General features: G+C 37.0%; 1 protein-coding gene across 6 annotated transcripts in view; it reads left to right on the top strand.

Moving 5' to 3' along the window:
- The window catches only part of ppfibp2a (PPFIA binding protein 2a), a 29168-nt gene extending 10828 nt beyond the window's left edge, over nt 1-18340 (top strand). For 2 of the 6 annotated variants that reach the window (XM_046864694.1, XM_046864699.1), the window contains 20 exons: nt 2460-2684; nt 3991-4083; nt 6251-6362; nt 7276-7308; nt 8410-8471; nt 10065-10140; nt 10595-10683; nt 11091-11158; nt 11229-11298; nt 11597-11638; nt 11781-11892; nt 13398-13533; nt 14734-14865; nt 14992-15142; nt 15580-15691; nt 15848-15936; nt 16036-16158; nt 16762-16887; nt 16975-17163; nt 17747-18340. In XM_046864694.1, coding sequence (XP_046720650.1) covers nt 2460-2684; nt 3991-4083; nt 6251-6362; nt 7276-7308; nt 8410-8471; nt 10065-10140; nt 10595-10683; nt 11091-11158; nt 11229-11298; nt 11597-11638; nt 11781-11892; nt 13398-13533; nt 14734-14865; nt 14992-15142; nt 15580-15691; nt 15848-15936; nt 16036-16158; nt 16762-16887; nt 16975-17163; nt 17747-17869 — 2163 coding nt within the window. In that variant the 3' untranslated portion in view covers nt 17870-18340. The remainder of the gene's footprint in view (nt 1-2459; nt 2685-3990; nt 4084-6250; nt 6363-7275; nt 7309-8409; nt 8472-10064; nt 10141-10594; nt 10684-11090; nt 11159-11228; nt 11299-11596; nt 11639-11780; nt 11893-13397; nt 13534-14733; nt 14866-14991; nt 15143-15579; nt 15692-15847; nt 15937-16035; nt 16159-16761; nt 16888-16974; nt 17164-17746) is intronic. The other 4 variants (XM_046864695.1, XM_046864696.1, XM_046864697.1 and 1 more) reach the window with 4 other exon arrangements.
- The last annotated feature ends 5346 nt before the right edge of the window (nt 18341-23686 follow it).

Genomic DNA, 23686 nt, shown 5'->3' with positions numbered 1-23686 from the left:
TAAAAAAAGCAAAGTAATAAAACACCTCTTATCGCAAAAAAAAGTTAGTTGTACTTGTTACAAAGAGCTGACAATGGAGACTTCTTCCATAAATCATAAACAATTCTACTTCAATTATGCCAATTAATTTTATTGTAAATTGTGTATTGTAAGAAACACAACATATACAACCTAAAGCTTCTGCTTTAAAATGTTATACATGTAACTCCAGGTACCTAATTTGAGGTATTGTACAGTGTGCAAAGTGTCCAGGATGTTAATGTTTATGAATGCTGCCTTATTTTACATCCGATATTTTAATGATCTGAAATAACATTTTCAAGGAGAGCTTTAATTAGTGTAGTACAACCAGATATTAATGTAGCTCTTTATTGTACCATGAAATAAAATGCTACACACAAGAACACTTCCACTCTTCTGACAACTGCTGTGCTGAGTGGCTCTAATCTGGCTCACAACATTCCCCTGGACATGCCATGCTTCAGCCCTCAGCAGCGAGCCTCCCAGACCACCCCGCCCCATGCCGACCCTCTCTGCTACACTCTATAGATAGCAATCATATGTCAGCCATCTCATCTGCTGTGTTTTCCTGCCACTGGATCACATGATACTTCCTCCCCTTACATGCCAGTCATTACTGAACCGTTGTTTACGCTAGTCTCAATGATGAACTCTTCTTTCCAGTGTTGATTTTTCTGTTCATTTTTCATGATCATGTTTTACTTTGCACCATTTTGCATTTCAGGCTTGTTTCCTTTTCCATCCTGAGTGTTCACACTTAACAAAGAGCCTTATATAAGCGCAGTTTTGAACTCGCACTAATCAGGTCACGGACCTGTTTATTTTGGCTGAAGGACATGGTTTTGCAAGGACGTGCCAATGGCGGTACCTTTGCTGCCTCAGCGATTAAAGCATGGTATTTTCTCCATTCAAGCTTTATGAACGTACCACAGAGTGAAATGAGCCTGAAATTTCCTGCTTATTAAATTTAACAGCATAAAATAAAATATAAAAAAAAAGCAGATCAGATTACACTTACACTACAGTTATGCTTTGCTTTTTAGTTGCTTCTTTGACTTTTTACATGCAAATGACAGTCACTGTTGTACTGTATTACTTCCATTTCCAAAGTGTTGAGATGTCCTTGATACTCTCTCTCTCTCTCTCTCTCTCTCTCTCTCTCTCTCTCTCTCTCTCTCTCTCTCTCTCTCTCTCTCTCTCTCTCTCTCTGTCTCTCTCTTTCTCTCTCTCTCTCTCTTATAATATAGGTACACACACATTAAATGGACACCAAGTCTCTGGACACTTGACACCTTGCTGTTATAATAGCCTCTACTTTTCTGGGAAGATGTTCCAGTAGATTTCTGAGAGAGCTTGTAGAGGTTTGTGGAGATTAATTCCTCCATGAGGGTGTTAGTAAAGTCAGGTACTGATGGAGGTGAGGTGAGGAGGTCTGGGGTGCAGTCAGCATTCACATTCCTCCCTATGGTGTTTAATAGCGTTTATGGCTTTTCATTAGGGTTTTAAGCTCCAACCCATGAAAAGTAGATCTTAATGGAGTTGGCTTTGTGGAACAGGTTTGGGTCTCCTGGTTGAAGTGAAAGAAAAATGTCATTCTCCTGCATCGAAAGGTGTCCAATTCAACTGTGTGTCTCCAACTTTGTGAGAACCGTGTGTGGAAGAATATATATGGTTAAAAAAGTCTGGTGTCGATCATTTGGGTTAAATCCATCCTCTTGTGGTTTTAAGAAAAGGTTTATTAAGCATTGCTATGTACTTTTATTTGTAAATACACTCTATTGTTAAAAGTATTGGGTCGCCTGGTCATAAGTATAGTATGTGATTTGTGAGCATTGCATTCCACATTTAGTCCCAATTTGCTCTTATAATTCCCTTCACTCTTCTAGATTTTGGAGTGTGCTTATGGATATTTGTGTTCATCAGCCACAAGTGTATTATGAAAGACAGGTAGCACTATAGAGCTCCATAGCAGGCCATTTAAGATCTTCCTCTTCGAAGCAGGAAAACCAGATATTCAAGGAGCTCGGTTTGTGCACAGGGGCATTGCAGTGCTGGAACAGGTTTGGGTTTCCAAGTTCGAGTGAATGCAAAATTTTATTATAGCTCATCACAGGAACTGTACAATTAAGTGCCTCCAGCTTTGAGGTAACAGTTTGGAAAAGGACCACTTGTAGCAGGAAAGGTCAGGTGACCCAATACTTTTGGAATTATACTGTAAGTTTCAGCATACATCACTTTTATCCGCCATTTTTTTCTTTTATATAAATAGGGTTATTTTTTTCTAGATATTTGATGTAAAAAGCATCATTCATGTCCATTTCAAAACTTTTCTAAAGGGGTGTAAATACTTATGCATCCACTATTTATTTATGTTTTGATTTTTTATTTCCTATTGCCTTTCAATTTTGCACCCCTGTGTGCTTCTCCTCCTCCACCAGAGTGTAGTGAATCTGATTAGCGAGCTCCAGGAGCAGATGTGTAAGATTCAGCAAGAGCTTTCTTCTAAAATCCAAGAGAAAAAACCTGTAAAGAACCAGGACGATGAAGACTCTGGTACTGATGCTTCGCTGAATGAACCAGCCGAGGCTGAAGGAACGTCTACAGGAGAGCAGAGCTCTGGAAATTTCAGTTCTGAGGAGCTCTGTCACTGTGGGAAAGAAAGTGTAGGCATCCAATGCACCTGAGTGATTTGTAAAGCTTCATTTTTCAACATCTGGACTTTGGCTTGGAATGTGAAACCTGCTTATAAAGCTGCCCTTTGATCGCCTGGCATGTGCTGGCTGCCTAATGTTTGTAGAATCTGTAATAGTGTTCACAGTGAGCTTGGTGATTCGTGCTTGATGTAACGTATTAACACGTGTTGTGGGTTTATTTCTGTGCTGTTTGTTTTGGTCTGTGGGCTGGAGATATTTCTAACAGACTTCATGCAGGGAATGAATTTCATTTAGGGGCTGTGTGGGTTTTTATGATGTGTTGTTAAATCATTTAAAGTAGATGAATAGCTTTTTATAGAATTTAACACTGTTCAGACACACACACACACACACACACACACACACACACACACACTGTATATACTATATATGTATAAATACACTATATATTTTTCCTTTACAACCATCACATGTGGTTGACTTTTTAGGAATACATTTCTAAAGATAAACTTAAAATTATAAAGATAATTTTTTCCTTCCAGATAGAATACTTTTTGATACAAATTTATTAATTTTACATTTATACTTATTGTTATTCTATTTGTTTCTATAAATTTGCTTTGTGACAATGACAATTTGATGAGAATGATGAAAAATTATGTATTTATTTAATTATAATTAAATTAATTTATTATTATTATTATTATTATTATTATTATTATTATTATTATTATTATTACTTTGCAACATTGTGATTTATTAATGCATCAATTTATTACATTTGCAAAATTATATATTTATGTATAAAATATTACATTATCAGTATAATTATTTTTTATTTACAATTATACCTAATACAAAGGTAAAGAAATATTCAAGATTTAGATTTCTTCAACTCTTACGACAAAGTATGCAGCATATTTTCACATTAATGGCATTTGACAATTCAACTTCTCACGTGTGTAAATGAGACAATTGGAAGACACTCTAGATAAGGGTGTCTTTTTACGAGCATTGCTCAAGACCCCAGAGTGGGATTTTGGTGCTGCTGAGATTTGAACTCACAATCTTCTGATTGGAAGACTTTCCCCAGTATTACATTATATATTGAAACTAATTAACACAATTTGCATATTAATGACCTGTAATTAATATTTAGTTTAAAGTTTAAATATTCATGAGTATGCGGTGTGTTGCAGTGTACATTTTAAATGCCTTCTAACTTCTTCTAAATTTTCACTCCAGCATGAAATCACTTTTGATGTTCATCTCTTCTGAGATAAACATTCTTTCTCTCTTTTTTTCTGATGAACAGAACCTGCTCCAGGAACTGCGGTTGCTCAAAAATAAAGTCGAGGAACTTGAGGATGAAAAGTCGCAGTATGAGAGAAAACTCAAGGCAACAAAGGTACTGTAAGAGAAATGTACTTTGACGGTACTCTTTCGGGAAAATGGTTTTGATTGTATTTCCCATAAGTCAATGCATCTTCCTCTTTTCAGGAGGCACTTCCTAGCAGGCTTCTTCACCTCCGTGTTTAACTGCTGTATCTATTATCAGTTCTGCTCACAAGCTAACAAACCTTCAAAAAAATAAAATCCTGTTCCAATGATGATCCATCTACATGCTATAATTCCTTCTGAAAACACACTTAAACTTCTTTTTCTCTGCACGCAGACTCACTTGACTTTTCACTTTAATCAACCTTTTCTCTTATTCATCTGTTTTGGTCTGTATTTCTTTTTTTCTTCACTTCCCCTTCCCTGTAGCTGTCCATCTCTTATTCTCTTCATGTGTGTTACCGGTCTCTGGTGACTCACTTGTTGAGTCTGAGGCTAATGGTGGAGCAGCTGCAGGTGGAGAGGCAGCAGTGGGAGGAGCACAGCAGGAACCTTCAGGTGCCACCTGCTCCCCTCGTCTCCCAACTTTTCCACATATTCCTTTTCTTTCCTAAAGAACTTGCTTACATTCTTACCCCTCTTCCCTTTCCTCCAGTCAATTCCTTATTCCCCCCCGTTCCCTGCCTTCTTCATTCACACTTTGGTCATCAGTGTTAACCAACCAACTTCATTTCTGCACTCTACACTCCCCTACAGTACCTCCTTCTTCAGCCCTTCTCCAGATACCTTCTTCCTCTTATTATCTCATCACCCTCATGCCACATCTTCTTCTGATTTTTTTCTCCCCCTTGTTTAACTGTCCGATCATTCCTTCTATTTTTCATCCACACTGTCTTTCTTGCCTTTATCTCTTATTATATTCTTCACCTGAACTTATCTACATGATCTTGTTTTTCCAGATGTTTTTTTGTTCCATATTCACCTTTTTCCTTGTTTTTCAGCCTTCAGAGTTTCCTCGCTCCAGCTACTACCCTGTAGCCCTAATTCTTCCAGCTTCTCTCTCATGTCTTGTAAATTCCTATTTCTACTCATGTCTACTTTTTTTTTTTTTGCTTATTTGCTTATTTTTCCACCTGCTCCACTTTATCTTCCACTGTTTCTACCACTTCAGTTCTTAATTTAAATGTATTTCTTGGCTTTTTTTCCTTTTAGATACATCACCACTTTACATCCTCTCCAATCATTTCCACCTCCTTGCTTTTTCACACCAATCTTTATTATGCTTTTATTTCTCACCTCCTTTACCTAGATGCTAAGTCCAATCTCTTCGGCTTTCGGACCATTGATCCATGTTTCCTGTTTATTCTTCTAAAAAACAGCATGTACACAAAGTAAAACAATCTCAGCATTACAATGTGATCCTCTGAAGCTCCCGGACCTTTTATGTTATATCCTGCATCAGCTGCCCAGGTAAAGTCTTCAACTCCTGTTAATGGAATGTTGTCCAGCATCAACACAAGGCCAATTGTTGCTAAATTGCAAGCATGTAAATGTCTGCAAACATGTGGAAATCACTTCCCAAAGCTGGCACAAAACCTGCTCATCTGGAGATCAAGATTTTCCAGAAACTTCGAAGTTTCTTAGAAACTGTGTTTAAGCCTAAGGTCACAAACTGTAATGCCGAACATCAGTGTGGTGTAAGTTCATCCCTGGACTCCAGAGTGGAAAAAATCAGTCTTTGGAACAGTCCAAAACAATGTTTGGCAGCTTATAAAATGTGTTTGATAAAAAGTCTAGATTTGGGCAGATTCTTATGCTTCTTATGAAAATTTTAGAGCTGAAAAAACCGTTAATGTCCTTGTGGTGTGCAATTAACCTCATCTAGCAAGAGGAATTGGCTAGAAGAAACCAACTCTTTATTAATCCTCTTTTAATTTTTCTCTTTTAAAGAAGCACTAATTAGAAAAAGGAAGTAATTATTTCTTTCATAACCCATGCTCATTGAAATGTTAATTATTTTACACAAACTCCATCACCAGTGTGTGTTCACATAGCAGTATTCTAAATACACAATCAGGGATCATTAAACTGGTCAGTTGAAGAACGGTTTAACCGATGACCAGTTCAGGAAACACAGGTTTTAATGCTGGTCTCAAATTTAGTATGTTTATTAGACTTTCCATTATTCTTCCAGTCAGTTTGTAAACAAACAGTATGCTTTAAATGATCATTTCCAGGCAGAAATCTCGGGGCTTCAGCAGCTTTTGCAGTGTAAGAATGCGGAGATCGAGAACCTTCAGGCTCAGCTCCTGTCCAGATCTCCCATGTCCATTGACATTGCAGAAAGAGGTAGGTCTACATTGCTTTCTTTTCTGAACATGTTAACATTTTACAGAGTGGCACAGGGAAATGGGAAACTTTGGAACTAGGGGTTGGCGACTCTGGGACCAGTGTGAGCTCGTTTCGAACCCCTTGCCGTTAGTTATAATGGAGCAGTGAAGTGGTGCGTATGAATGGTGACAGAGCGAGTGATGCTTAAACATTTCTGTTTTGTCATTACCATTTAGGACGTCATGAGTGTGTCCCATCTGCTCCCATTACAGTATGGGTGTGTAATTTCGAAAAAAAAACGGCTTAACACAGTGATGAGTCTTGTTGTTAAACAGAACGGCGAGGGTTCCTCATGATCACAGCTCGAACAGCCTCAATATTCTCTGGTGTGTGGGACTTCATTTGCAAGGCTGAACCCATTTTGTCCGAATGAACAGACGGGACACAATCATGACGTCCTCACTGGTAATGATGCCGAAATGAACCAGTGGTCAGTCAGAATGAACCAGAAATCTTTAGAAACACTTTTACGTTAATGAAATTATTAAGATTTTGCCACTATAAGATGGAATTTTAAGTACAATGTGATCTGAGCCACTGTATACAGTATACATGTCTATGCTGGTGCTGGACACCTGTTATATTTAATAAGTTTAGATATCTTTATTCATATAGATTTATATAAATTGTCATAAAAGATTAATGCTGCGGGCATGTAGCTTTAAAAACACTAATCTGACCTTCATTTATCTAAATTAATCAATTAAATCAGAAATACACTGCAAGCATTGTGTTCAATACAAGTGTGAGTGGTGTCTGTGGTGTTTAAAAAGTGTTTAGATAATTAGTGTTTGCATGTTTTGCACTGGAATGGTTTGTTTGGTGACTAACAACAGCTCTGTATTCTTTTTTATCCTGTTCTCATCATTAGAAGAGCTATACAGGAGAAGGCTCAACACTAAACGTAAGAGTTTAGCATACTGGATCACTAACACACACACACACACACACACACACACACACACACACACACACACACACACACACACACACAATAATGTCCTTTTTCTTGAATTTTATTCTATTGGAGGCAGTTTAGTTAAATTCCTTTAGTAAATATACATATGTAAATATGCAAATATTAATGCTAAATAAGTCCAAATTCCTTTAGTAGGTGGTCAAGAGGATCTGTGGGATTGGGCAGGACTAGATTGAATTAAAGGATTGTAGAATGCTTTTGAGAACTGACAAGTTAGGCCAGAACTCCTCCAGGAGCGAGTGAGATTGTTTAGAGCTCCTTTGGACTCGTAAAAATTTCCTTGATACCAGGCAGGATGGGTCAGAATTCCTTAGAGACAAAGTAATTTAAGTAAGAATTCCATTGGAAAAGCATGTTAGAATTCCTTTGATAGTCAGGTTTGGTCAAAACTCATGTGGAAGTTGACAGGATCATTCAGAATTATTTTTAAGACCATGTAGGATCAATTCTTTGACAGCGGCACGACTGATCAGAATTTCTATGAAACCAGGTAGGATTATTTGGAATTCCTTGGAGATCAGGCAGGATGGGTCAGGATTTTTTTGAGCTCAGGTAGTTAGGTCAAAATTCCTTTAAAACGCAGACAGGAGTGATCACAATTCATTTTATGCTAAGTTACAGAATTGGTTGCATATATGTGGGAGTGGGACGTTGTTTCTCAGACCATCTTCTGAACCGGTTTAAGCAATTAACCTGATATTTATTTCAAAACGTTGTGGGTGCGTTTGTGCTTGAATTCATATGTAGATCCTTCCTCAAACAAAAAACAAGGAAGCCATGGGGAGTTTAAATACATAACCGGACGGTGGTAACACGAAACAGGTGAGAGTAATTATCTTCCATGGAAACTAGCATTGAGAAGAGGAACATGGTGTGCAAAAAGGGACAAAACAATGTCTTTGTGAAAATGTGATCTGTAAGCAAGAACCGAGTATGTTTCTAATGAAATCCAAATACCAGTGAAAGCACACATTCACGTTTGTTTTTGGTAAACATAGTAAACATGTTTGTTTCTTTTTTCAACAGATCAAGAACTTCTAAAATTAAAAGCTGGAATGGAATTACTAATTGCAGCCAATGATGAGAAGGTAAAGAGCATTTCTGGTCTCAGAAATCAGTGGCTTTGTTAGACTCATGAAAAAAGATTCTTCAGTTGTTATTCAAGGAGAAAGCTCAGAGAACCGTACATAAACCTTCTAGTGGGGCACTTTACATTTTTGTTGCACAGCTCTACCACAATGTGCTTTACTTTAAAAAAAAACTTTATTATGAATTTGAATAACTAGTAATTGTGTGTGTGTGTGTGTGTGTGTGTGTGTGTGTGTGTGTGTGTGTGTGTGTGTGTGTAATCTGGGTATAAATTACTGCATCTTTTCCTACCTAAAAGAGAACCCTGGGAAGTTCTGTTTGTCTGTTTAAATGCTTTCAGAAAGCACTTAAATTCAGTCAGAAAGGGTTTTAAGTTTGACTCCTTCATAGAAATTAGGAGGCTTTAATTATCCTGCTAACTTTTAACTTTAAGAACCTAAAGAAAAGGAGCCTTTGGGATCTTACACTTCCTAGAACTCTTTATTCCAAAGACATAAGCGTTTGTTTGCTTTTATTACTCCGAGTAAGACCCCTGTAGAAAACCAGAACCGTAAGCAATTTAAAAAATGCAGTAAACTTTTGAATCCTTCGCAATAAGTGTTCTGAGAGTGACGTCTTTACCTTCACGCCACCTCCTTCGGGCATGTGGAAGAGTAAATGAAAACCACTTTGTGCACACAGGACCTCCTGTTCCCGTCTGTGGACTCAGACAGCAGGAGATATTTACAGAACCCTGGCTAAAACCGTTTCCTTCGGTCCACACTTAAAGGTGCGGATCAGTGCCAAAACTGGTCATGTGTTTGCAGTAAGCGAGACGTGGCAGGGTCTGCTCTGAGGCATCGCTTCGAAAACACACCCAGTTCTCTGAACTCACTGCCAAATCGCAAGTCTGCAATTTAGAAAACGTTCCATTTAACTGCACTGCCATGTACCACGTTCTAAACATTCAGGGGGAGGAAGATTATTTTCAGATAATCTAAAGGATTGCGTAATCCTCCTAAAGCACTCGGATACTTTCCACTGCTTCTCAAGTGTTCCAGATTACCATGAGATGGTGTATACTTTTAGAGAATATAGGTTCTTTGATGGTTTTTTTTATGATTTCACTGGATGAGTATTGGTTTCTAAAATGGTTCTCTTTTCAATTTGTTTTAATGTAGAAAGAATGTGTTTATTTTTTCCTATGTGTTATAACTCTATTAGAAATCAATGCTTGAGGGATGAAACACTGCGTTACACAATTTCAGAAAATCAACAACAGTTTCGTGCAATGAAAAAAGTGCCGACTTGAAGGTTTATTTTCTGTAACAAGGGCTTTATTCTTTTTTCCACCACATATTTTGTGGAATGTTGAGAAACATTAATGAAACAGCTCACTTCCTGTTCTCAATTTAAGTATAATAGTAGTTCCTTCATCCGAATCTTTTTTCTCTCTGTCATGCTTTCGATATTTAACACTGAAATCTCACTAACATATACTGTATGTGTTTATATGTATATCATTTCTAACTTATATATGACCTCTGTATATCAGTCTTATTTTATTTAATGTGTTATTTGTTCACTGAAGTTTTTCCTTGTTTTTCTTTCAGGATCGGCGTATAGAGGAGCTTTCTCTTCTCCTGAGCCATTGCAGGCAATTTCGAGACTGCAAAGCTTCGTTCCAACGTAAGTCTACTGACTTTATATTGTTTAACAGTAAATAATCTACCTAAAAAAACAATCTTTAGTCGTTATTATTATTTAAGAGTAATAATGGAAGGTGTGCTGTAAGGAATGTAATTCTGGATCCATTGGCGTCTTTGGGGAACTTGAAATATTATGAGAATTTATAACAAATATTCCTTAAAGGTGCAATTAATGACTTTGTGTCAAACTGCACAATTGAAATGCATGATATTTTAACAGCCTCAAACAAAGCTGTGGATCTGAAAGGTTTCATCAATTCAGGCTTTCTTTCTGGCCCTGAAATAAACTCCGCCCACAGAGCAACAGAAGTGTTAAACACTCAAGGCAGACCAGATTTACATTTAATATGAAAAAACAAACAAACAAACTACTAAACAACAAAACATTTTATATTTTGTACAATTGTTTTAATTATTAAATTGATATTCCTCAGACACAGCCAGACCCATGAGCAGCAGTGAGGAAGAAGAGCAAAGTGCACCAGTGAAGACCAAAGCTCTCACTATCAAAGCTCACTCAGAGGTATACAATACATTATACACTTATTGACAAAAGTATTGGGACACCTGACTTTTCCAGCTTGTGGTTGTTCCCAAAACAAGAGGCGCATGATTGTACAGGATGCTGTAGCATAAAAATGTTTTCAACTTGGAGACCCAAACCTGTTCTAGCATGACAATGCCCTTGTGCACAAAGCAAAACTCCATGAAAATCTGCTTTATATGGGATGGAGTGAAGATCTCATGCTATAGAGCACACTCCAATATCTAGTAGAACATCTTCCCAGAAAATTGGAGCTTATTATAACAGCAAATGTGGAATCTTTGTCCATAATGAGTTCTGCACTATACTGTGTTTATAGTTACATATTCACATATTTACAGCTTCATGTTCACAAATGAATGCTTGTTTATTCATTTATTTTACAGACAATTTCAGTCACTTCCTCTCCGCTTCTTGCATCCAAAATATCTGCTCAAAAGGAAACAGAATCAAGGTATCATGCTTTCTGAAGATCCTTTCGCTAATACTGAAGTGTTCACTACTGACACAAAGATGTCGCTTTGTTGTCTCAGGTCACAGTCGAGGAATTTGTCCGGCAGCCAGGAAGACCTGAAAAGTGAAGCAGAACAAAAGGTTTGCCTTTTTATTCACCGGAAATGACACCAAAATGAGTAAACTGAGTTTATTTTGTATATTTATATGATGCCATTTAATTCAATATGCTCACCTGTGGTTTTATATAATCATCAGAGTTTAAATATTCCTCCTCATTTGATCGAACCTGATTTGATCTCACATCTATCTATCATCAGAATCAGTCATCAGATATCCAACTAAGATGTTGTCCAGCTGATGATTTATGATGTATTTATGAACTGTGGTACTTTTCATATTTACTAATTCTATTTCTGGTCTTCTTTGAATCCTGTAGCCTCCGGCTCGGACTCCTGTAGAATCAACATGCTCAGACGAGGTACAGTGCTGATACTAACTACATATTCAGATATCTTATTCATTCATGTCTCACTCAGCTGATCGTGTCCATGCTATTAGATAACACAATGTCCATGCCAACTTACTCATTTATTGCTCATTCTGTTGTCTCCTCTAATCAGAGTTCTCAGTCCAACCCGGAGAACGGGAAATGCATCCTGATAGACTCTAATAAAAGCGACAGCTCAGAGTCGAGGTCACAGGAAAGCTGCCAGGACGGAGACACTAATCAGAGTACGAGCTTCTATCAGTCTCATCAGTCAGCAGTGTTATATCACTTTTACAGATGTGTAAAATCACTCTTACAGATGTGTTATATTAATTATTATTTTGAATTATTATTGTATGAAAAACCTGGTTCCTTACTATCACTCCTTCTCCCTCTGTCTGTCTGTGGAACCAGACCTGTGGCTTCAGCTGCTTTTTTTAGCTATAACTCATCCCAGATGTTTGCACATGTGTCACGATGCAGTTCAAAAGAACAGCTTTTACTCCGGAAACCGCACAATATCAGGTGTCATTACTCCTTCCGATATATTTACCAGACCTCAAGAACTCAAACTGTAGCTTGATTGTGCAGTAATATCAATCCACATCGACGTGTTCTTAAATCTGATTGGTCAGAAGGGGCTTGTTAATAGTATTCTATAGTGTATATAAGTGTAATTCCAAAAAAGTTGTGTAAAATGTAAATAAAACTGAATGTGATGATTTAATTTTGCACGTTAACATAAATAATAGAATATATTCATAGAACTGAGGAAATGTACAATTTAAAGGAAAAAATAAGGGAATTTTGAATTTAATGGCTGCAAAATGTTTTTAAAAAGTTGGGACGGGGCAACAAAAGTCTGGAAAACGTTAATATTAAAATGAATTAGTTGGAAAAACAATTTGCAGCTTATTAGGTTAATTAGCAATAGGTCAGAATATTGGGTATAAATAGTGTATCCAGAAAAAGTATTTTTCAGGGAAGGCGTTGCATATTTCAGCAAGTCAATGCTAACTACATACTGCATCTATTACAACAGCATGACAATGTAGTTGATGAATCTGGGTGCTGAACTGACCTGCCTGCAGTCTTTCACCATTTGAAAATTAAATGACAAACGCAACAAAGAAAACCCAGAACTGTTGAACAGCTAGAATCCTGTACCAGAGACATATGACACAACATTCCTCTCCCAAAACTTCAGCAACTGGTCTCCTCAGTTCCCAGATGTATACAGACAGAAGAAATGATGCTACACAGTGCGAAACAACCTTTTTTGATGCCAGTTGCAACCTTATCAGTTCTTTAAAATTGCATATATATTCTCAGTTTAAACATTTTATGTTTGTTTGTTTTTTTGTGAATAGAATATAGATTTATTTTTTTTTTTTTACATTTTACAAAATGTCCCACATATTTTGGAATTGATAAACTAGATAAAAAGTACAATGCGTTGTTTTCTAGGCTTAACAGAAAATCTGTGTGGAATTTGAGCGATTTAATGGAGACCAAACCAAACTACCGCCAATATATTCCATTTATGGTTTAATAAAAACACACATTTACATTCCACACAACTGCACTTCAGCGGATTTTTGGAAACATCCTGAATGCATTTAATATCCCATAACGTCCTTAACGGAGTACCAAACCCTACCTCACTTCTGTGTGAACCCACATTCAATATCAAGTCTTTCTGTGTTTACTCCAAACTTCTCTGAGTGTTTTTATTTATTTTTCCCCACAGGAAAAGCAGACAGAGCGGAAGAGCCGAGCGTCTGCGATTCTTCACCCGTTTCGTCTGGGGTGGATTCAGGAGAACATTCTCCCGTCTCACAGGAAAACCTGAAGAACAACAAGAGCATACGCAAACTGTGGGGAAAGTGAGTAGATCTGCATGACTGCTCCTACATAAACACTAAAACCTGCTCAGGTCAGCAGAGTGTGGGGAAAAAACCTGAAAACCTGATTTCTTTTCTTCTACATGATTTTTATTTGATTTAATGGATGTGTTTGAATTGTTCTAGAAAAAAAAGGAAATTCAGCTTTAATTTATGTTGCACAGGTTTTCATTCAGCAAATACAACTAATGCCACAAAACAAACAAATAAATAAAAATAAAAAAGACACGGATAACAAACAAGCAAACAAACAATAAATAAATTAATTAATGATTAATTTTACTTGTCTTGGGAAAGAGCTGCAAGCTGTATTGGAAATTCATCTCCAACTCCCACAAAGAAAAAGAAAAATAATATGAAAAATAAAAAGGAAAGATATAAAAAAAAAAATAATAATGAGCTACTGCTTGCAGTTGAAATTAGTACAACAGTCGGCTAGTCAAGTTTTCTTTCTTTCTTTCTTTCTTTCTTTCTTTCTTTCTTTCTTTCTTTCTTTCTTTCTTATATTTATTTATTAATTAATTAAGTACGTATTTATTTATTTATTTTTTATTTTTTCTTTCTCTCTCACTTTTTTCCCTTTCTACATTTTCAGTGTACAAAATTCAAACAAAATCAATTAATAAATAAATATGAATTAAATAAATGTTTTATTATTGAAATGGTCATTTTCTCTAAAAATACACCACTTACAGATTATTTACTGAAATTAACTTGCATTTTCAATGTAATTCATGGATTTTTAATTTAAATTCGTTTAACCTAAAAAAAAATTTAATGAAAAACAAACTTAAAAAAAGGAGACAATATGGACACCTTATATACAATAATGCAGGGTTGGGGTCAGAGCTCTCTAGGAGGAGATCTTCCACTCCAACCCATAAAAAGTATATCTTCACGGAGCTGGCTTTGTGCACAGGGGCAGTGTCTGATTGCTGGATCAGGTTTGGGTCTCGTAGTTTAAGTAAAGATTTCATACTCCAGCATCCAAATGTCTCCTATAAGAGAATCAGTTAATAAAATTGACTGGAAAAGTCAGGTGTCCCAATACTTTTGTCAGTATAGTGTATATGACGTATATATCATGAGTACTGCATGCAATTTTTTTTGTTTAGTTAAAAGAGATATGCGGGTTACTAAATATTAGATTTTAATTATTGAACACAATGATTGTGTGTTAAGGATCAGGAGGACCCAATCAGGGGGTCTGGCCTCAGGAGATGATCTGGAGCCCACTACGTTTAGGAGGGGAGGATTTAGAGCCACAGCTGGACCCCGACTGGCTCGAACTCCTGACTCGGCCCGATCTGTCAGGTAGGAGTCCAGATTTGTGCCAAAGAAAAACCTTGACTCTCAGTACCTAAAGACTCAGTGTCTCTTCTTTGCCTTCGCATGATTTTTATGACTATTTCTGGGTTGGTTTCCTCCATCGCTCCGCAGGGACATGACTGTCCCGTTCTCCAACTGGACCACCGAGCAGGTGTGCGGTTGGCTGGAGGACTACGGACTCGGTCAGTACGTCAACTTGACGCGTCAGTGGGTGATCAGCGGTCAGACTCTCCTCTCCGCCACACCACAGGAACTTGAAAAGGTATTATTGGATGCTTTTATATGTTATACAACAGTTTCAATTCTTTAATCTGATTAGTTGAGTGTGGACCACGTTCTCCATACACTGCTGTAGCTCTTACTTTGAAAACGTTACTAGAGAAAAGTTCAAGACATGGTAAATCATTTTCCAGAAAACCAACTTTAAACCAAAAAGTGTAAAACCTTTCAGATTAGATGGGAAAAGAAATGCTAATGCGATCATCAACATCTTTATTAGAATTGTACAGATCCGTGTGAGCTTACAAGCTGATACTGAACAACTAATACACACAACCTTTGACCATATTGTGTCTGAAAAATCAGAAACATCAATGTCTCGTTTCAGCAACAGCGATCTGGCTGTGACCATCTGCAACTCGCTCCTCCCTCGACTAACAGCTCGTCTGATGTTTCTTATGTGTCAATTTACTGTTACAGGAAATGGGAATCAAACATCCACTACACAGAAAGAAACTGCAGTTGGCTCTCAGGTCATTCAACAACAAGACGATGGAGAAATCCTCGGAGCTCGATCACATCTGGGTGACACGTGGGTACTTTTCTAACGCTGTTAATTTCTTCTGAAGTTTTTGTTGATCTGAAATCTGAATATTTACCTGTTTACTGAAAGTAAAGTTTGAGAACTTCTGCCTTTAGTAACACTAAGTCAAGAGAACAGATATGTGAGTGTGTTTCTTCTCCTCAGGATGGCTGGATGATATTGGCTTACCTCAGTATAAAGACCAGTTCCATGAGAGCAGAGTGGATGGACGAGTGCTCCAGTATCTCACAGTGGTATGTTCACTTTTCAGTCTCAAACTAATTCTAACGTGACTATCACAAGCTTTAATGTTCTAATTGTTGCTTCTGTTGTTGTTCATCGTCGTTTTACAGAATGACCTTCTGTTCCTAAAGGTCACCAGTCAGCTCCATCATCTGAGCATCAAGTGTGCCATCCACGTTCTCCACGCCAACAAGTTCAACCCACACTGCCTGCGGCGCAGACCAGGAGACGAGGTGTGTGTTCACAGAGTCCAGTCCCTGAATGAGCAAAGAAAGGAAATGATGGAGTAAATAAAAAAAAAAATAAAAAAAAAAAAATAAATAATAATTCTATTTACAGTTACATCAAATATATAGAGTAATTACACAACACTAATAACACTATAAATAATATTTATTAAATATTAAATACAATAATATTAACTTCTAATATAATATAATATATAAAAAGAAATATAAAAAATATTAATATTATTAAATATATATATATATATATATATATATATATATATATATATATATATATATATATATATATATATACACACACACACACTTTTTTTTTCTTTACATTTTACTTTATAATGAATAAAATATATATTTTTGTTAAAACCCTTTAAATAATTCATCAGCCATTAAAAGATATATACTCTTTGTATTATTATTATTATTATTATTATTATTATTATTATTATTATTATTATTATTATTGTTTTTAACTTGCATTTAGTGTCTAGAAAATGTATAATAATAATAATAATAATAATAATAATAATAATAATAATAATAATAATTCTTGATTTCAATCCGATGTTGTGTATCTGTGTGTTCACGCAGAATAAAACGTCTCCGTCGGAGGTGGTCCAGTGGTCTAATCATCGTGTGATGGAGTGGCTTCGCTCAGTGGACTTGGCTGAATACGCTCCGAATCTCAGAGGCAGTGGCGTGCACGGAGGGCTTATAGTAAGTTACAATTAACACCTTCTGACCAATCAGAATTCAGCAGAGCTGGGGGTTTTTATTAATGTTTTTTTGGTGATTTATCTGCAGATCCTGGAGCCTCGGTTTACCTCTGAGACTTTGGCCATGTTGCTGAACATCCCTCCTCAAAAAACTCTGCTCAGGCGCCACTTAACCACCAACTTCAACTCTCTGGTGGGAACCCAGGCTCAGCAGGAGAAACACGAATACGCTAACGCCAGCGGGCACTCGCCGCTCACCACCACCGCTAAAGTCCGGGTATGACTTCAGATATGATTATTATATAATAATCCAGGGCTGGGTGAGATCTACAGGATCTTAATGCATGATGTGTAGGTGAAATATGGCCCAAGGTGGAGCAAAGAGCATTATAATAATAAAGCCTCACACGTCTTTGGACGCTGGAGTATGAAATTTCTCTTCACTTGAACTGGAAGAACCAAACCTGTTCCAGCATGACGATGCTCCTGTGCACAAATCCAGCTCCATGAAGATCTGCTTTCCATGGGTTGGAATGGAAGATCTCCTGCTATAGAGCTCAAAAAAATTTTTAAAGCTTTGGGATGAATGTGAACGCTGACTGCACCCCAGACCTCCTCATCTTCTCACCTACATCAGTACCTGAACACCCTTGTGGTTGAATTAATCTCCACAAGCATTTTAAAATCTAGAGGAGCATCTTCCTAGAACTAGTTTACAGTAATATGTAGTGTGTAACAGGAAGTAGTGCACAAAATAAACAAATATATTAAATTTTCAATTCACAATGCAAAACCTGCACTTTCTCTGAATTACTGTTGGTCTTATTTTCTTCTTTTTTCCACATTGTTCCTTATTTCAGCCAAAGAAGCTCGGCTTCACAAACTTCAGCCACCTGAGGAAGAGAAGACCTGATGATTCAGCAGACTATATTTGTCCAGTAGAAATGGGAATCCCAGCGGTTGTGAATGGTTCGGTCCACTAGCTCGAACATCACTGCTTCTTTGACTTTCTACTTATCTGGAAACCGGATCATAACGAGATCATCGATGTCCTGATGTTCCCTCAGAACCCTTTCGTTCCTGTGATTGATTTTTTCACCTTGTCCTTTTAGATCGACTGGAGGATGGAGGATTCCCACATCTTCACCTTATTTGATTTAAATTCCTTTTTTTTTTGGACATGCTGGTCCCACTGGATCTTCAATGATAAATGCTTTACATTATAAATACTGCATTTCTTTCATTTTCTTCACTTTTTCTTTTTATGCCCAGATATTATTTTTTTCTGTATATTTATTCTCTGCATTGATACATTTGTAATCATAATTATTGCTTATTCTGAAGGCAAATAATTACTTTCAACATACTTTCCTTTGAGTGATCTGTTACAGGGATAAAGTTTGTGTCAAATATTAAATGTAAGATTAAATTTTAAGATAATATTGATCTCTTTATCTGGTGTTTTATGGGTTAGTGGCTATTATTGTTCGTGCAACACTGCCATCAAGTGGTGAAAATTGTATAATCATCGGTGTCCTGCCTGAATCAATCCTCCTCTTAATACCATGATTATGAGGTCACATCTATAAAAACCATCAGTATTATAGAGAAGTGCAGTAGAACAGAGCGCTGCATCACACACAGGATCCCATTCAGTGTGAACAAATGTTATAAACTAAAGCAGGAAACCCAGTGAACACAATTCAACACGTCTCCCTTCACTGTAACCACAAGACCCCTCGTTTTCACTGCATTTTTTTTTTCACTGCATTTCCTGGGAATTCAAAATGAAGGCAACGTGTGTGTTTTTGTGCAAATTAAACAGGAAAGAAAACGCAAGGGATATAAGCGGTTCATGAAAAATTTTACGCAATTATATATATATTATATATATATATATTTTAGATTATATATATATATATATATATATATATATATATATATATATATATATATATATATATATATATATATATATTATATATATATTTTTTAAATTATTTTTCATCCACAAAAATTTGCCTGCAATTTGTCAACAAATATTTAATCTTTATTAAAAAACCCCACTGACATTGGAGACTCATTCCTTAAATTTTTTGTTCTAGAAAACTTCAGCACTACAATGATTCTATTAAAGTTATATGGTTTTGTATCAATTGGTTTATTATTTGGCATATTGTTTTAAAATTATTTAATATAATAGTAGATGTATATATTATTCATTGTTATATAATATTTTTGTTTTATTAGATTTTATTTGTAAAATAAAGTTACTTTTAAAATGTAGTATTGAACCTATTTAGAGAAAAAATCTGCCAAATTTAATTATAGAAATAGAAGTTTAAAAAACATTCTGTAAAACAAAATTGTATTTCTTTATTTAATTATTTTAATCTTTTTCCCTTCTTCTTTAAAAAAAAAAAGACCACTATTTGACTGGGGTGTGTGTGTGTGTGTGTGTGTGTGTGTGTGTGTGTGTGTGTGTGTGTGTGTGTGTGTGCCATAACATGCGTTGACAAATGCTGCTTTTGACTATAACTCACAAAACCAAAAGAAAAAAAAATTCTAAGTGTGCACCTGGTCTCAGTGTCCAGCAGGTGGCGTTTCGGCACGGGTTTTCCCACTGAAGCGAACGCAGCAAATATAATGGTTCCCTGCTGCACACATTCCACCAAGAAAAGCAGTCAATCATCTCATTGTGTATCTTTCTCTTCCATCAGAGCATCGAGTCTGTCTTTCCCTTCAAACCGGTGCTGATGGGAAGTGACGTGTCGGGCTTCCGGGTGTCGTGAGTCTCTTCAGTTGACGTTCTTTCTGATTTTCGAGACAAACTGCTTGTCAAGAGTGTTTAGGAAGCAGTGATTTGACAATGTGCTGTCCTTTTCACCGCCTGCGTGAGCCAGTAAATATACACTACATGGCAATAATAATTTCAGCTTGCTATGTGCTTCGTTTTAAACATCTCATTTGTGTTCCAATAACCTCCACTCTTCTTGGAAGATGTTCCACTAGATTCTGTGGAGATTTGTGCTCATTTAATGCCATGGGTGTGAGTAAAGTCAGGTATTTACTGTATGTTGGTGAGAAGGTGAGGAGACCTGGGGTGCAGTCAGCGTTCACATTCATCCCAAAGGTGTTCAATAGGGTTGAAGTCAGAGCTCAGTAGATCTTCCACCCCAACACATGTATAGAATATCTTCATGGATCTGGCTTTGCAACATTTGTGCTAACAAATTAGAGAGGAACCACATGTAACTGGAAAAGTCTGATGTCCCAATACCCTGGCATCGAATCATTCTGTGTTCCTAAGTAAGTCATTATACTTGTAGAATAAATAACCACAGAAGAACCACCTTTTGAGAAACATCAGCATGCAGGGCACCACCTCCCATCCCGAGGCTTCCTGAGGTTTGGCCAGCTCCAGTCACGTCCCACCTCGTGAAGATTATGGACTTTAAAGAAGTAGATGCCAAACTCGCAAACATCCTGAACCATCTAGAGACGTACCAGTGCCATTTGGATCCCGCTACATGTGTGGAGTTTTGACATTGGACCTCCTGGAGTGTTTAAAGGCTCTGGCATGGAGAAGCTGTTGCTGGATTTGTGATGATCACACATGTTGAGCTCAGTAGCTCCTAGTTTTATACCAAAGACTGATGAAAGAACATTTACTTATAATCTTATACTCCAGTACTCATGTTAGTTCTCACTCTCCAGTGTTCTGTATTGTTGAAAGATTTATGATCACACTCTTGATGTCACCCAAATGAGGATGGGTTCCCCTACTGAGTCTGGTTCCTCTCAAGGTTTCTTCCTCATAACATCTAAGAAAGTTTATCCTTGCCACAGTCACCACAGCTGCTCATCAGGAATAAATACACACCATTCACCTTCACTGTTGATTTCTGTAAAGCTGCTGTGAGACAATGTCTGTTGTGAAAAGCGCTATAGAAATAAACTTGACTTGACCTCCAAGCTCGTAGAACAGTTCCTCAGGAGGATCATGCAGCTGTGAAGAAAAGGCTCTTTATTCAGCGGGCCAGGCTGCAGGTCCTAGCGGTAGGAACGGCGATGAAGAGGTCGACATCCTCCTCGTAATCCAGGAGTGAGTCAGCCCAGCCGGGTCAGACGACACACACACTCCGTTACATTGACCTCGCACCCGTGTTTATGCAGCTGCACCATCATGTGGTTATGCAGGTTAAATCTCTATCACCAAAAAAAGAAGGTATGTGTGAATATGATCCAGAAACACCACCATCCTCTCTGGGCTGAAGCTCATTTAAAATGTTCTGAAGAAAAGTAGAACTCTGTTCTGTGGTCAGACAAATGTTAATTTCTTTATGGAAACCATATACACCATGTCATTCAGAGTAAAGAGGAGAGGGATCATCCGGCTTGTTATCACATCTCTGATGGTATGGAGGTGCATTAGTGCCTGTGGAATGGGCAGTGTGCACATTTTGGAGAGGTTCCTTTAATGCTGAACGCTACAGTATATACAGGTTTTCATCCATCTCTTTCAGGGTAGGTCTTCATATCTAAACCTACAAACTACATACTGCATCTATTTACACCTTAATAAAATATTGATTTATTAAATTCGCAAATCAGTGCCTTCTGTTTTGATTCACATTTTGAACAGCGTCTCAATCTTTTTTGGAATTGAGGTTGTAATATATTCGACTTTATCCCCTTCTCAGTGTGAATACTGGATTTTGATTGGCTGGAAGTTCAGGTGTGCGTTCAGAGAGTTGAACACACAGGTCGTTTGCGTTTGTCATTTGAATTAGCATGTGTAATAAATGTGCTGCTTATAAACACCTGTAACCATAGTAACATCCAGTTCATGTTCCATCAAGAGTAAGACAGCGATTGTTTACATTTCCTAATGACCTCACATCATTTAATGCCATTGAATGTGTTACACTATTATAATGCTCCCTGTTTCACTTCGAAAAAATGAAATAAAATTTCCAATTAATTAATTAATTCATTCATTCATTCATTAATTTATTAATTCATTCATTTATTCTATTATTTATTTATTTTAGAAAAAAGTCAAATTCTTGCTAAAAATAAAGACAACAGGGTGCAGTTCTTCTCAACCTCCACTAGGAGGCATCTCAGTTCTACAGAAAAGCTCCAGTGTGACTTCTTGAGTTATTTAAATGAGAGAAAACCAGCCAGTAAATCTTTTATTCATTCATCTGCATGTTTTTGATTTTCACCTATTTTTCTATCCACTGTTTGTGTGTCAGTTCTACTGTTAATTGCCACTCCAAACAAACTAAGAACCAAGTAAACAAGCAAACAAACAAACAATTAAACAATCAACCAAACTACCAAACACAAACACAATTTTTGAGTATAACTTATACTACATGTCCATCTTCTAATATTGAGACCATCTTGTATAAAATACATAAAAGAAATAGGAATTTACATAAGAAATGTTGATACTGTGGCAGAGGGTGAACATTCTTCTTTTTATGTCTTTTCTTTCCTTTTCTTTTTTTTACTCTGTATTCGTTATTGACAGGTTCAGTAGACACTCCGTCTTTTCTTCCGGCAAATTTATCGGCAGGTTTGGGGACGGCGCTTTGGTGCCCCGAGGATACGAGCAGCTCATGTATATGGATCGGAGATTCAAGGTCAAACGACTGGCTGAGACTTAAATCAACAGACATCAAACATCTGGATTAGAGGTAAAAAAGGAAATAAATTAATGAAGAAATGGAGCAAAGTGCTGCTGATTTTTTTTTAAGTTATACAATAAGCTACAAAGATCCAGATGTCAAGATATTTATTCAAGAGTGTGAGGCAGTTTGCAAGAAGGAGAACTGTTTATTGCAAGTGTGTAACTTTTAATAAACAATAAAATCCCTCCAGCTGTTCTAACTGGGCTGTACATAATGCTATTGAGTATTACTTCACAAATCCGTGACGTGGCCCTTCATTGGTTTAGACTAGGCGTTAAAGGACGAAAGGCCATTAGCATTATTGAAGCAATGACCTTGTCACCTCAAACATAGACCATTTAATGGGGAATAAATTTATGCAAACTGCATATTGATGCACTAATGATCAATTGGCCCCTGCAGCAGGATTAATATGCAATTGTTGCAGTGTGATATGCATTAGCAATTATCTCCGTCTTTGATTGGCCTAACATGTGGCATGTACACAGGACATTGTGGGAAAGTGTCACCATTTAACCCTGAGTGTGTTTAACTAGTGCAGTTTGTATAACCACAGCTGTGATTAGGAAAGACGTCTGGTTCGGGGAGCTCCGTCTGTGCAGCGCTCATTCCTTACATAACGTTTATCATTCTGATCAAACTTCGCTTGCTAACGAGCTCACATGTCTAAACAACGTAAATAAAATCTAGATTATGGAAATAACTAGTTCTCGCTCGTCCTCAGGAGTTGCCTGTGATTGACATGTTTATCTACATTTGTTCAATTTATTTATTTTAGTCACACGTTTAAAAGCGAGTGTTGACCAAAGTGCTGTGGAAAGAATCCAACAGATACAAACAAAAAAGTGAAAACTTATAAAAACGTGACTTAAAATCATCATGATCAGGTGAGGACTTGATGTGAAATCAACTCTTTCCAGAACCTACTGTAGGGCCATGGTCTGACACCTACCCTGTCGTGTTCTGGAGCAGGTACCTGTATGCTATTTGAGGAGCTAGCTGGTCTGGGCAAATGTTGATGGAGATGAGATCTGAACGATAGACAGGCGCCGAACCGTGTAAGGGGGTCTGCACTCATGCACGAATGTGTATGAAATG

This window comes from Silurus meridionalis, chromosome 13 (genome assembly GCF_014805685.1).
Source record: "Silurus meridionalis isolate SWU-2019-XX chromosome 13, ASM1480568v1, whole genome shotgun sequence".
In the NCBI taxonomy this organism is placed as follows: domain Eukaryota; kingdom Metazoa; phylum Chordata; class Actinopteri; order Siluriformes; family Siluridae; genus Silurus; species Silurus meridionalis.
Note: the sequence above shows the minus strand (reverse complement) of the source record. Positions and strands in the feature narration are given on the sequence as shown.